The sequence below is a fragment of the Chrysochloris asiatica genome, unplaced genomic scaffold (genome assembly GCF_000296735.1).
Source record: "Chrysochloris asiatica unplaced genomic scaffold, ChrAsi1.0 scaffold00118, whole genome shotgun sequence".
In the NCBI taxonomy this organism is placed as follows: Eukaryota; Metazoa; Chordata; class Mammalia; order Afrosoricida; family Chrysochloridae; genus Chrysochloris; species Chrysochloris asiatica.
In genome coordinates this window covers 2,100,427-2,116,305 of record NW_006408636.1, presented here as the reverse complement: position 1 = coordinate 2,116,305, position 15,879 = coordinate 2,100,427, and the positions used below count along the sequence as shown (strand labels likewise).

Here is a 15,879-nt window from a genome sequence, read left to right as displayed (position 1 = left end):
GTAGTGAGATTGGCCCAGGATCGAACATTGTTTCGTTCTGCTGTGCATGGGGTCACTATGAGTCGGTTCCGACTCGATGGCACCTGACAACAACAACAACATGCCTATCTACTCTTGTTGTGTTTTCATTTTTTATGTGCATAGGGTTTCTCAGGAGCAATTGGCTGAAAAGTGAGCCATAAGGGTAAGTTCAATTTCAGACCTGAAGGGTGACCAAAGGCCATAATCTTGTGGTTCCTCCAGTCTTTTTCTGACCAGTAAGCTCGGCCTTTTTTATAACTTTCAGTTTTGTTCCACATTTTCTACCACTCTGTCCAGGACCTTCATGAATTCATAAACTTTTACTCATCACAATAGGATGTAGAACATTGTGCTTGTAGACTATGTTATGCTAGTTGACGATGGTATCTCTGGAAGCTATGGTCCTGAGCCCCTAGGTTCAGTAGATCATTCCATCAAGGTGTTTTTTGTTAATAGCTAAGAAAATTTAGGAGTCCTTGTGTGGTGCTGTGGGTTAATGCACCAGACTACAAAGCTGTATGAACTGCCAGGTCAACGGTTCACGTTTACCAGTCGCTCCTCGGAAACCCTATACAGGGTCGCTATGGGTCGGAACCGACTCAAGGACACTTAACAACAATAATAGCTAGGAATTGTATGGCTACATTAGCATAATGGACAGGGTCGGCACTTAACAACAACAAAGAAGATTTAACCATTTCTTTGTCCCCTGTGTGTTGTTGTTATTAAGTGTTAGTGAGTCGGTTCTGAATCCTATATGGAGTTTTTGATGGGTAACAGATGGGTTTGAATTTCTACCATTTCCTGGATCTCTGGGGTGTCTTTTTAACTTAGTGCTGCTATAACTGAAATGCCACAAGTAGATGACTTTAATAACCAGAAACTCACTCTCAAACTGTTTAGATGTTTTTATGTGCCATTGAGTCAGTTTCAAAGGAGCTTTGGTAGTGTAGTGGTTACAAATTGGGCTGTGAACCTTAAGGTCAGCAGTTCGAAACATCCGCTTCGCCGGAGAAAGATGAGGCTTTCTGCTCCCGTAAAGATTTACAGCCTCGGAAACCCTGTATAGGGTCGCTATGGGTCGGACCCCACTCGACAACACTTAACAACAACAACAAAAGAGTGACTGGTGGGTTTAAACTGCCAACCTTGGAGATGAGAAGTCCAAATTCAAAATGCCAGCTCTATAGGAAGGTTTTTTTTATTTCTGTGTCTACTGGTTCTAGGAATTTTCCGGTGAAGGGTCCCAGGTCCAAAGGCTGTATACTATTCCTGACTTTTCTTTCTTAGTGGTCTTCTTCTCTGCTCATTTCCTTTTCTTTTAATCTCTTGTAAAATAAAAGATGATGCAAGTCACACTCCCAGGAAAACTCCCCTTACATTAGATCAGAGCTGTAACTGACTAGAATGTATCCCAGCTTAATCCTCTTACATTAGATCAGGATTAAACACATCAGATCATAAAATAGAGGGCAATTACATAATACTGAGAATCATGGTCTAGGGAAGTTGACTCATATTTTGGAGGGGGGCACAGAATTCAATTCATAACATGGGATAAAATGACTCTGATAGCATAGTGATTACGATTCGGGCTATGAACTTTAATGTTAGCAGTTTGAAACGGCCAACTGTTCCGTGGGAGAAAGAAGAGGCTTTCTGCTCCCTTAAAGATTTACAGCCTCAGAAACCCTGTACAGGGTCACTCTGAGTTGGAACCAACTCCACGGCACCTAACCACCACCATACCATATTTGAAGAGCAAAGATGTCAGTTTGAGGACTAAGGTGCGCCTGACCCAAGCCATGGTATTTTCAATAGCCTCATATGAATGCAAAAGTTGGACAATGAATAAAGAAGACTGTAGAAGAATTGATGCATTTGAGTTATGGTGTTGGAGGAGAATACTGAAAATACCATGGACTGCCAAAAGAACAAATAAATCTGTGTTGGAAGAAGTACAGCTAGAGTGCTCCTTGGAATCCAGGATGGCCAGACTTCGTCTCTCATACTTCAGACATATTATCAGGAGGGACTGGAGAAGGATTGGAGAAGTAGGGTTGGAGAAGGAGAGTGCGACCCCCAATGAGATGAATTGGCACAATGGCAGCAGCAGTGGGCTCAAGTGTAGCAATGATTGTGAGGTTGGTGCAGGACCAGACAGTGTTTCGTTCTGTTGTGCATACTGTCGCTATGAGTTGGTACTGACTCAGTGGCACCTAACAACAACAACATACCTCATCCTGGATAATTTGGGAGGTGTTAAATGTCTTTTTATTCTTTCTAAAAGAAGAGGTAAAAAAAAATGTTAGAATAATAGAACTTTCAGAATCCTATTTTTGCGAATCTCTTGTTGTTGTTGTTGTTGTTGTTGTTGTTGTTGTTGTCAGGTGCCATCGAGTCGGAACCGACTCATAGAGGCCCCATGCACAGCAGAACGAAACAATGTCTGATTCTGGGCCAACCTTACTACCGTTGCCACACTTGATTCCATCAATGATGCCACCTGGTCAATCCATCTCATTAGGGGTCTTCCCCTTTTTCTCTGACCCTCCAACTTACCCAGCATGACATCCTTCTCCAGCGACTGTTTCCTCCGCACAATATGTCCAAAGTATGAGAGATGAAGCTTAGCCATCTTGGCCTCCAAGGAGCTCTGGCTGTACTTCTTCTAAAACGAATGTCTAGTCATTTCATAAATTAATTTAAATTGTGGCAATAATTATGGATGGAATAAGATATGAAGAAGTGCTGTGATGTTCATAAGTAGTAGAATATTTATCTGGTGGAGGTGGGGAGAGAGGAGATAGCTGTATTTCAGAAGGAAAGTTGAGACAACAGACTTCTTTATGTCTTGATTCTTTTCTCTAAACGGTACTCTGTTGGCAATGTGCTAGGTCTATTTTTCAGGACTGCCAAAGATGACCCGAAGAAACCCATAGTATTTCAAACAGTTCATCTCCAATGTCCTATTTTGGTAATTGGTTAGCCATTAAATATTCCTGATTAGTCTGGCATTACTGAATTGAATACTAGTTCTCTTCTGCCAAGTTGTAGTTTGGGCTTCTTCCCACAGCAAGCTGATCAGATAAATTAAATAATGTGTTCAGGATGTTACTTCTGATATTGGGGACTCTACTCTGCTGTTGTGCTGTAGGATAAGCAGTGGACTGCTTACTTCAAGCTTGGCAGATCAAACCCACCAGCTTCTCTCGGAAACCCTATACAGGGTCACTATGAGTCAGAACTGACTCAATAGCACACAAACAACAACAAAAACCCTGAGACAGCAGGTATGAGCTGTTCTCCCGAAGAGCTTCCAAAATAGGCGAAGTGATCAGAAAGAAGATTAAAGGCTAATTTTACTCGAGTTTCTTTTTTATTGTTATTGTTGTTTTGAGTACTTGTCAGACTTCTAAGAGGTTTAATGATATAACAGAATGAAAAGGAAAAGAGAGCCAGTCTTCAGCTTAGCCTTTGTCTACATTCTAGCTCTCTGTTCTGGCAGATAGTGCAATAGCAATGAGTTTCAAAAAGAAGAAAAGGTTTGGAAATAGTATCTATTGGTGTTTTCTGCACCAGGGTTGTATTCATTCACCATACTTACTCAGTCTGTATGCTGAGCAAATAATCTGAGAAAATGGATTATATGAAGAAAAACATGGCATGAGGATAGGAAGAAGGCTCATCAATAACCTGTTATTTGCCTTGCTTGCTGAAAGGCAAATCACAGGTTGTTTTGGACTTAAAATACTTATTGATGAAGATCAAAGCCTTCAGTATGGGTTGCACCTCAATGTAAAGAAAAAAATAAATCCTCACCACTGGACCAGTAAATTACATCATGATAAGTGGAGAAAAGATTTAAATTGTCAATGTCGTAATTTTGCTTGGATCCATTACCAATACTCATGGAAGCAGCAGTCAAGAAATTAAACAAAGTATTGCATTAGGCATATCTACTGAAAAAGACCTCTTTAATGTGTTCAAGATCAAAGATGTCAGTTTGACAACTTCAGTGCCATGGTATTGTTAGTAGCATCATGTACATGTGAAAGTTGGACAATGCATAAGGAAGACCATAGAAAAATTGATGCATTTGAGTTATGGTGTTGGAGAAGAATATTGAAAGTACCATGGAGTGCCAGAAGAGGAAACATCTGTATTGGAAGAAGTACAGCCAGAATGCTCCTTAGTAGCCAGGATGGCAAGACTTCATCTTTCAGACTTTGGACATATTATCAGGAGGGACCAGTTCCTGAAACAATGCTTGGTAAAGTGAGGGGTCAGCAAAAAAGAGGGAGACCCCCCAATGAGATGGATTGTGAAATTGGTAATAGATTTTCTAGTTTTCTGTTTCTCTGGTAGCGTAGTGGTTATGAATCGGGCTGTGAACCGCCATTCTGTGGGAGAAAGATGAGGCTTTCTGCTCCCATAAAGATTTACAGCCTCGGAAACCCTGTACAGGGTCTCTATGAGTTGGAATCAACTCCACGGCACATAACCACCACCACCATGTAACAACCTACCCCAACATTATTGGCTTAAACTACAATAATTTTATTATATTTTGTGGGTTAGGAATAAAATTTTATTATATTTTGTGAGTTAGGATAAAATTTATATTTTATCACTATTTTGTGGGTTAGGAATCCAGGCAGGGCTCAGCTGAGTAAATCTTCCACTCTATATGGTAGTGTTCACTTGGCTGATGGGTCACTTTCAGGGTCCAAGACTACTTCACTCACCTGTCTGGCAACTTGACAGAGATAACTGAAAAACTGAACTCAACTGGGACTGTTGACCTGAGTGTCTACATTTGGACTCTCCAGCTTGATAGTAGTCTCAGAGTAATCCTACTTTTTATAGTGGCTCAGGTCTCTCAAATGAAGTTTCCCAAGAGAAGTAGGTGGAGGATTTAGGCCTTTAATGACTTACCCTGGAAACTCACATAGTGCCACTTCTGCTGTAGTCTGTTGGTAAACGCAGTAACAAGCCTGCTGACATTCAAGTGGAAGATGCAAAGACATCACCTCTCAATGGGAGGAGTATCCAAGCATTTGTTGCCATGTTTGAAATCTGTTAAAATTGTAAAGAAGATAAATGACTTCTCGCATTGAGTCTATAACATCAGTGACTTAATTTGTTTCTACATGGTACACAGAGTTGATAAATATAAAGCACAACCCAAGGAAGTGTAGTGTGTCGGGAAGAAGAGGGGGGCTGGTACTTTGAGTAGAAAAATGCTTGTTTTCAATCAAGGAGCGTCACCAGTGTCTTTAATTTTTAATTCCAGGGTTGTGATTGAATGTGAAATCAAAGTGAATTTTTGTAAGTATTGGAGATCTTTGTAGAAAAGTCTCCACTGTGGCATTTTGCAGGTATGAATCCATGGACTTTCTTGCCTTTGTCTAATGAATACATCCAGAGTTGTAAGGGGCCCTAAGTGTCATGCTGTTGTTGTTAAATGCTACTGAGTTGCTTCTGACTCATAGTGACACTGTATAGGGTTTCCAAGGAACAACTGGTGAGTTTGAACCACCGACCTCATGATTCAAACGGACCCTGTGTTCCAATGCTTTATTCTACAGCATCACACCAGGACTCCAAGTATTGTGCTGGGAGGTAAGTTGTAGTATGGTTAGAGCCAACAGAGATATGGGAAATTTCATTGATCCAGTAGTACTTATCAGCTTATGTGCATCTATAGTTAAGGTAATTTGAAGGCCTGGTTCAGTTTGTTCTATGATGCTATAAAAAACTCCAAGTACTGAAGGAAATGTTCTCATTTTATGATGCACCAGGACACCACTGGAAATGATTTATCCTGGGATTTTTCCTGATGCTATGAAGTGGTTTGCACTTGGTGCAGTTAGCCTTTTCATGAATTCTTTTTCTTTTTTTCCCATGTACTCCAAGTCCCCTGTGTCTTCTGATAGATATGACTCTATATATTTATGGATTAAAATTCAAGCTGGACTATCAGTGAAGTTATCGAAAAATCCCCCTAATGTTCCTTCTCTCATTTCTTCTATCAACATTTTATTTTCAAATATCAACGTGGAAAAAAGACTATAACAAAAAGAAGCTAACCAACCAGCACTTTGCGGAGTTGTATATTATAAGGAAATTGTGTTAGTAACAAAAAAATCTTATATCTGAACTTTGTTGACCTAAAAGTTGTATGTTTATTCTTTTTCTCTAGGTACACAATGCTAGTGATTTGCTGATCAAGCCCCTGGAAAATTTCCGGAAGGAGCAAATAGGCTTCACCAAGGTACAATTTCTTCCAAATGTGTATGATATTTTTTATACCAGTTGAGCAGCCTGTTAGTCTATCAAGGGTATAGAGAATTAACTTCTATAGGAAAAATTAGCATTAGAAAAAAATTAGAAAATCTGATATTGTCTCATGACTGTGCTGTCAAATCTGGCTGTATAGGATGTGGGAAATCTGTACCTAGACCAAGAAGCAGTTGTTCGAACAGAACATGGGAACACTGAATGTTTTAAAATTGGGAAATGTGTGAGACAGGGTTGTATTCTTTCACCATACTTATTCAACCTGTATGCTGAGCAAATAATATGAGAGTCTGGGTTCTATGAAGAAAAACGTGGCATCAGGATTGGAGGAAGACTCATTAACAACCTGTGATATGCAGATGATACAACCTTGATCGCTGAAAGTGAAGAGGACTTGAAACATTTACTTATGAAGATTAAAGAGCACAGCCTTCGATATGGATTACATCTCAATGTCAAGAAAACAAAAATCCTCACCACTGGACCAATAAACAACATTCTCATCAATGGAGAAAAGATTGAAGTTGTCAAGGACTTCATTCTTCTTGGATCAACTATCAACACTCACGGAAGTAGCAGTCAAGAGATCAGACGACGTATTGCACTGGGCAAATCTGCTGCACAGGAACTTTTTAAAGTATTGAAGAGCAGAGATGTCGGCTTAAGGACTAAGGTGCGCCTGACCCAGGCCATTGTGTTTTCAATAGCCTCATATGGATACGAAAGCTGGACAGTGAATAAGGAGGATCGTAGAAGAATTGATGCCTTTGAGTTGTGGTGTTGGAGGAGAATACTGAAAGTGCCATGGACTTCCAAAAGAACCAATAGATGTGTTTTGGAAGAAGTGCAGTCAGAGTGCTCCTTGGAGGCCAGGATGGCTAAGCTTCGTCTCTCCTACTTTGAACATATTGTCCGGAGGAAACAGTCGTTGGAGAAGGATGTCATGCTGGGTAGGGTGGAGGGTCAGAGAAAAAGAGGAAGACCCCCAACGAGATGGATCAGCCAGGTGGCATCATTGATGGACTCAAGTGTGGCAGCGGTAGTGAGGTTGGCCCAGGATCAGACATTGTTTCGTTCTGCTATGCATGGGATCGCTATGAGTCGGTTCCGACTCGATGGCACCTGACAACAACAACAATAGAAATTTAAGGAATAAAAGCAAAATAACATAGAGTATGCTGGGCAGTAATAAGGGACACATAATTCTGGTTGAACTCATCCTATTGTTTAAACAAGTTTAGCCCCTTCAAATGACACTGATGCTAATACCATTGGAAATAATGTCTTGTGTGAAATCTGTGAAACGGTTATGAGCAAGCATGGAGGGGAGTGAAAAAGAGAGCTTCTCTGACCTTTGATACTGGAAGAGTATTTTTCTTCTGTGACCCCTGCCCTGTATGGACAGGTTTTGAGCTATTGTTTGGGGATCGCTGATGAATGCAAGTCACTCTATTTCTATAGTTCATTTGTAGGCCAGTGAGCTCTGCTGTCAGTTCAACTTAAAGAACTCTCTCAGAAGGCTGTTTCACAAAGAGAAGACTTTTTACAAAGAGAAGACTTCCCATCAATTAGTCAGTTTGCCATTCTGTGATGCTTTGGGCACCAACTTCTGTTATGCAGTTGCTTCTAAATGGCGGTCTGATGATTGTCTTGCCAAGCATGGAACCAGCATCCAGATGAGATCACTGTTTTGTTAAGGGTGTGCTCTTAGTATAGAACTCCTATCTCCTTACACCAGCCAGAGCAGTTTCTCTCAAATATTTGTTGTTGTTGCTAAGTGCCTTCTAGTATATGTAGTCCTGTGAGTTAATGCACTGGACTGCAAAGTCAGTTTAAATTGCAAGGTTGACAGTTCAAGCTCACCATCCACTCCTCAGAAACCCTATACAGGATCACTGTGGGTCAGAACCGACTCAATGACACTTAACAACAACAACAAAACCAACCCACTCTACATTCCTGCTTGGTTAACTCCTTCGCTGGCCGCTTTTAGGATTCTCTCCTTGTCTTTGATATTGGAGAGCTTGATTATTATATGTCTTGGTGATTTTCTTTTGAGGTCTATCCGTCCTGAAGTACATTCAGCTTCTTGAATGTTTATCTTCTCATCTTTCAAGATGTTAGGGAAGTTTTCTTCCAGAAGCTCTCCAACTATCTCCTCTGTGGACTTCTCTGATTCTTTTATTCTGGAATGCCAATAATTCTTAAGTTGTTCCTGTTCATGTTACCCAGCATGAATCTTAGACTCTTTTCAGATTTTTAAAATCCTTTTTTCTGCTTGCTCTTCTATCTTAGCAGTATTGCTGGTTCTGGCTTCCATCTCTTCGATTCTGCTTCTTTCCCCTTTTAGTGTATTATTTTTTTGGCGGTGCTGTTCGTTCTTTGGTTCTGCTTTCTTTCTTGTGTTGGCTTTATGTTCTTTGAGTTGTTTCTGGTCAGTTACTTTCTAGTTTCTCTGTTCACTTGTTCTGCTTGGAAATTCATTTTTATGATATGTTGTGGAGTGTTAACTTTCTTTGGGGTTACTTTGTAGTCTTCTAACTTTTCTCTGCATTTAGGATACTCCATTGTAACCTGTAATTTACCTGGCATCCCCACCATCTGGGCTTCTGTTGCTGCTTTTGTCCCTTCTTTGACATTTATATGTTTTTGGCCTTCAGTTGATCCCCCGTTCCTTTGAGTTTGTTGTTATAGTTTTGTTCTGTTCTGAACTCCACTATCTGTTTGCTGTGTTCCAGGTGGTGTTGCCATACCTGCCAATCTCTGTTTGTTGTCTGTTCTTGTTGGTTCTGTGTCCACAGAACTCCCTTTAGGATGTTTTGAAGTGCTGGGTTAGTTTTGATAAAATCTCTCAAATTCTGTTTATTCTGGAATGTTTTGATCACACCATCATATTTGATTGATAGTGTTGCTGGATAGACGATTCTTGGTTGGCAGTTTTTTTCTTGCAGGGCTTTGTCATTCTTGGCATAGTAAACCATGTGATTGTAAGATTCAAAATGGCCAATACCAATCCATTTGTGCTCACCAATGCCAAGGATATGGATGTTTATGCATTTCATTTCATTTTGGACAATTTCTAATTTTTGAAATTCATACTTTGTTCAGTCCATGTTCCTATTATTAATGAATGTTTACAATTGTTTCTCTTCATTTTGAGTTGTTCCCCTTCAGCAAATGAAGGTCCCAAAGTCTTTACTCCATTCATGTTATCATGGTCAACTTTTATTTGAGTGCCTTCTAACTTGAGGGCCTCATATTCCGGCACTATATCTGACAATACTGAGTTCTTCATTATGTTTCAATAGTCAGTATTCTGGTTCTGATAGTGTTCCACTGCTATTCATAAGATTTTTAGTGACTAAATATTCAGAAGTAGTCTATCTCTCCTCCTTCCTAGTCTGTCTTAGTCTGGAAGCTTAGCTGAAACCGTGGGTGACACTACTGGTATTTAACATACCCATGGCATAGCTTCAAGAATTACAGCAGCACTCAATCCACCACAGTGTGACAAACTAATGAGTGGTGGAACTGGTATGTAGAGGGATGCAATGGCTGAGGGAAACTTCTGGATTTATCTTCCTGATTATCTTTACATATGGATCTTCCTCCCTAGTTTTGACTTGCCCTCCCATTCACTAAATATGTGAGTTTCCCTAAGAATTATGTAGTGGTTAAGACTATGGATTCTGAGCCAGACTACTTGGGTTGGCATCCTTGCTCTTTAACTTAACTCATTGTATGACCTTGGGAAAATCACTTAACTTTTGTGGACCTTATTACACCATTGTTTCCTAATGGGGAAAATAATAGTACGTAACTCATAAGATTGTGTGGATCATGACAAGCTATGGAGAGCATTGTGAAGTATGAGTATTCCAGAACACTTAATTGTGCTCATGAGGAATCTATACATGGACCAAGAGGCAGTTGTTTGGACTGAACATGGGAACACTGAATGGTTTAAAATTAAGCAAGGTGTGCGACAGGGTTGTATTCTTTCACCATACTTATTCAACCTGTATGCTGAGCAAATAATCCAAGAATATGGGTTATATGAAGAAAAATGTGGCATCAGGATTCGAGGGAGACTCAAGACTCGTTAACAACCTGCAATATGCAGATGATACAACCTTGCTTGCTGAAAGTGAAGACGACTTGAAATACTGATGAAGATCAAAGACCACAGCCTTCAGTATGGATTGCATCTCAATGTAAAGAAAACAAAAATCCTTACCACTGAACCAATAAACAATTCTTATCAACAGAAATAAGATTGAAGTTGTCAAGGTCTTCATTCTTGGATCAACTATAAACACTCATGGAAGCAGCAATCAGGTAATCAAATGATGTGTTGCATTAGGCAAATCTGCTGCAAGACCTGTTTAAAGTGTTGAAGAACAAAGATGTCAGCTTGAGGGCTAAGGTACACTTGACTCAAGCCATGGTATTTTCATTAACCTCATATGCATGAGAAAGCTGGACAATGAATAAGGAAGACCATAGAAGAATTGATGCTTTTGAGTTATAGTGTTGGAGGAGAATATTGAAAGTGCCACGGGCTGCCAAAAGAACCAACAGATCTGTGATGGAAGAAGTGCAGCCAGAGTGCTCCTTGGAGGCCAGGATAGCCAAACTTCATCACTCATACTTCGGACATATTGTCAGCAGGGACCAGTTGCTGCTGAAGGATATCATGTTTGGTAAGGTGGAGGGTCAGAGAAAAAGAGGAAGACCCCAGTGAGATGTTATTGGCCAAGTGGCAGCATCAATGGCCTCAAGCGTTGCAACAATTGTGAAGTTGGCCCAGGATTGGGCAGTGTTTTCTTCTGTTGTGCATAGAGTTGCTATGAGTCAGTACCAACTCGATGGCACCTAACAACAGCAACACCATCAACAACTCGTAAGATTAAAAACATTTAATATAGTGAAATGCTTAGAATACTGTCTGGCACAAAGTAACCATTATTTGTTTTCTATTATCATTATTTATATAAATGAAGTTTATATTATTTATATAAATGGAATCAGTGTGCGTCTTATCTTTTTTTTTTTTTTTTTCCCATTCAGTATTGTTTCTATGTGGAGCCCTGGTAGTCTAGTGGGTTAAGAGTTGAGCTGCTAACCACAAAGTCAGCAATTCAAATTCACCAGCAGCTCCACAGAAGAAAGATGAGGATTTCTGCTCCAGTAAAGATTTACAGTGTAATAAACCCTATTTGTAAACTCTATTAAGTGCCTCTATGAATTGGCACCAATTCAGTGTCACACAGCAGTAACAGCATTATGATCATATGATTAATCCATGTTGATACATGTAACTCAAGTTAACTTCTACTCTCTGACTTGGAGTCCTCATGTGGCACTGTGGGATAAAGCACTGGAATGCAGGTCAGTTTGCACCACAAGGTCAGCAATTCAAACTCACTAGCCGCTCCTTAGAAACCCTATACAGGGGCACTATGAGTTGGAACCGACTTGATGGCACTTAACAACAACAACATCAGCTGGCTTGGAAGATATGATGAGTTCATTCAATTTTACTGCTATATTGTATTCCTTTGTAAGAACATACCCTGATTTCTTTAGCCTTTCTCTTGTTGATTGATTTACTTGTATTAATTTATTTTCTAGTACAAACAGTGCTCCTATTGAAGTTTTTTTATATGACTTCTTGTACACGTCTAAACATTTTTCTAATATGTATTTATAGAAATGGTATTTCTGGGTTGTAGGCTGTGCACATTTTTGCTAGCTATATTGCCAAATTGATCCCTTAACTGGTTGTACCAGTTTATGCCATGACCTGCAGGATAAAAGTGTTTTCTTTGCTGCATATCCAAGGAAAACATAAAGGAATTCAAAAATATGTTGTTATTGCGGTTAAGAGCCGTCGAGATAGTTCTGACCCAGGGTGACCCTGTATAGGGTTTCTGAGGAGTGGCTGGTGAGCTTGAACCACCCACCTTGCAGATCTAACATACTTTGCAGTCCAATGCATTAACCCACAGCATCACACCAGAATTCCGAATTATATATGAAGAGAATTCAGATCAGCTAATGTTTGTATCGGTACTCTTTGTAAATGTCACTTGTGGAAGGTAAATCTACTCTCTAGTAAACAAAGTAAACTACTTAATTCCATGTGAAATTATATATGTAAAGCATCTGGCCTTAAGAAATCTGGGAATGTATCTACACAGAATAATGTTATTGACAAAATCATTTTGTAATGTAATCTATCCCTAAAAATATGGAGCTCTGGTAGCATAATGATTATGAGGTGGGCTGCTAACCTCAAGGTCAGAAGTTTGAAACTACCAGCTGTTCCACAGGGAGAAAATGAGACTTTCTGCTTACATAAAAACTTACAGCCTCAAAAACAGGTCGCTATGACTCAGAACTGACTGACTCCACAGCACATAACCACCACCACCATTCTGAAAGGTAGCAAAATACCTGTATTTATCCTGAAAAATAGAGGTTTTAATGGGAATATCATTAAAAAAAAAAAAAAAAAAAAGGAATATCATGCTGATTTGCAATGACATAGAATGGAATTTGACCCAGGATGTTTTCCATCTCCACTGCCATCCTTCACTAGCACAGAAGAGAATTCCATTGTAGAACAGAGAGAGACCAAAAGCTTTTTCTTCTCTTGTGCAACCAAAATGAGACCCCTATCTGCCCCTTTCCCTTACCCCAGTGTGCTATCCACTTGAATAATTTTATGGCATAAATATTTGTAATTACATGAGTGACCTTGTATGAACAAGCTTGACCTCAATAAGCTTGTAACCCTGCTCCTAGTATCAGCTGGCTTTGAAGCACAAGTGATCTCTGGAATTAGGTAGGAGATGGGGGAAATCAAGATCAGAATTACAACCAAATTACAATCCAATTCAAGGGGCTATGTAGCCCCTTGAATTGGATTGTAATTTGGTTGTAATTCTGTTTATTATCCACTACAGGACGCCTGGTGTAGTGATGTGGGATGAAGCACTGGACTGCAAGGTCAGTTTGAACCACAAGGTCGGCAGTTCAAACTCACCAACCACTCCTTGGAAACCCTGTACAGGGTCGCTATGAGTTAGAACTGACATGAATGCACTTAACAACAACAGCAGCAGCAGCAGCAGTGTGTCTAGCCACACATGACTACTGGGAACTTGATATGTATCTAGAATGACTGAGGTGCTGAATTTTAAATTTTATTAGATTTTAATTAGTTTGCATTTAAATAGCCACATTTGATTAGGGACTACTATATTAGACCAATGTTGTTGTTGTTAAGTACCGTGGAGTTGGTTCCGACTCATAGTGACCCTGCACAGGGTTTCCAAGGCTGTAAATGTTTATGGGAGCAGAACACCTCATCTTTCTCCCCCGGAACCACTGGTAGTTTTGAACTGCTGACCTTGAGGTTAGCAGCCCGATTCGTAACCATATGTCTAATAAATTTAAAAATAATACTTCATGCATGTAGGAAGATAGGGTAGCTAATATTTATTTAATACCTACTGTCTTTGGGACCTATGCTGGCACTTGATTCTTAAACAATTCTCTTTGGAATAGATGCTGTTGTTTGTTATAAGTGCTGTTAAGTTGGTCTGACTCATAGCAGTCCTGTATAGGGTTTCTAAGGAGCAGCTGGTGGGTTTGCTGACCTTGTAGATAGCAGTGTAGTGCTTATTCTACAGTGCCACACCAGGACTCCTTATCTGGTATAGTGTAGTATAATCATGTTCCTGTTGCCTGACTCAAGCTATAAACCAGAAAAGCTTAAAATTGAATGCCTTCTAACACATCTAATTCCAAATTCTTAACTTCTATTTTGTATGAATTTGTATTAGTCTTGGAGACTTTCTTAAGCCTTTCCAGTATATTAAAATTCCAGAGACGTTGGTGATGATTTTCTCCAATAGGATGTTCAGGAGTGGCTGGAAACAAAGTTATGCTTTGTGTTAACTTGCAACCAGAAATCATTGACTTAGACCTTAAGAATATTTATTGTTGATTTTACACCTCTGGAGACAGTAATTCCAAGGTTTCATCCAGGTCTTGTTTCTTGGATTCTTTTAAACTTTTCCTCAAGGTTGTAAAATGACTGTCACTGTTTGTCATATCCTATCATTGCATACTCGCATCCCAAGCAGGGTGGAAAGGTAAAGATTAGGCTCTTGTTTTTCTTTTTTAATTTTTTATTGTGAATTGGATGAAAGTTTACAGAGTAGATCAATTTTCCATTCAATAATTCATTTGCATTTTGTTTTATGTCATTGATTGCAGTGTAATATCACTTTTTCCACTTCCTCCTTTTATTTCCTGTTTCCTTTCTTCCTGCTTTCCTAACCCTTCTGAACCTTGTCCTTGGGTAAATGCTGCCCTTTTGATATCAAATGGTTGATGATTCTAAGGAGTGTGTATGTCCCTCGTGTTATTGTATCCCTTGTAGACATGTCTGGACTCCTGGTGTTGCACTGCAGCATCAGCACTGGACTGTGAACCACAAGGTTGGTAGTTCAAACCCACCAGCTTTCCTTGGAAACCCTATACAGGGTCACTATGAATTGGAACCGACTGGATGGCACTTAACAACAACATAGACCTGTCAGATCTTTGTCTAAAAATTGATCCATAGGGGTGATTTCATTTCTATTCCTGAAGGGTAACTAAAGGCCATAGTCCTGGGGGTTCTACCAGTTCCTATCTGACCATTAGACCTGATCTTTATGATTTTATGAGTTTGAGTTTTGTTCCATATTTTTCTCCCACTGTATCCGGGACCTTCTAATAATCCTTTACTAGCAGTTGGCAGTGGTAATTTGGCACCATCAAGTAATGGTGACAAAGTTATGGGGATTCATGTTTGCATTGTCCATTAGTCATGCATCTTCCATTTTCTTCACTCGTCTTTCCTTCACACAAACAGAGGACAATGTTACACCTTAGATGACTGCTTACTGTCTTTTAAAACCCCAGTTGGATAATCCAGTTAAAATATTGGCAGGGGACTTGAATAGACACTTCACCAAAGAAGACATCTAGACAACCAACACACATGTGAAGAAATGCTAGTGACCATTAACCACTAAACAGATGCAAATCAAAACACCAGTGAGATATCTTCGTACCCCAGTCTTTAAGCAAAGTTATAAAAACAGAAAATAACAAATGCTGGAGAGGCTGGAACCCTCATATACTGATTGTGGGACTGTAAAATGTTACAGCCAGTGTGGTGTTTCATCAAAAAGTTGAAAATAGAAATACATAAATATATATATATATATAGCTGTTGTTATGTGCTGTGGAGTCGGTTCCAACTCATAGCGACTCTGTACAGTGTTTCCGAGGCTGTTCATCTTTACAGGAGCAGAAAGCCTCATCTTTCTCCCTCGAAACACCTGGTAGTTTCGAACTGCTGACCTGAGGTTAGCAGCCCGATTTGTAACCACTATGCTACCAGAGCTCCAGATATATAGCTGCTCCTCAGAAACCCTATAGAGGGTCGCTATGGGTCAGAACCAACTCAATGGCACTTCACAACAACAATAT

The 15,879-nt window shown here is 39.8% G+C and overlaps 1 protein-coding gene across 1 annotated transcript in view; it reads left to right on the top strand.

The window, feature by feature from the left end:
* LOC102814344 (oligophrenin-1-like) overlaps positions 1-15,879 on the top strand; it is a 673,730-nt gene that overhangs the window by 197,199 nt on the left and 460,652 nt on the right. The window contains exon 4 of the mRNA XM_006868550.1: positions 6,227-6,298. Coding sequence (XP_006868612.1) covers positions 6,227-6,298 — 72 coding nt within the window. The remainder of the gene's footprint in view (positions 1-6,226; positions 6,299-15,879) is intronic.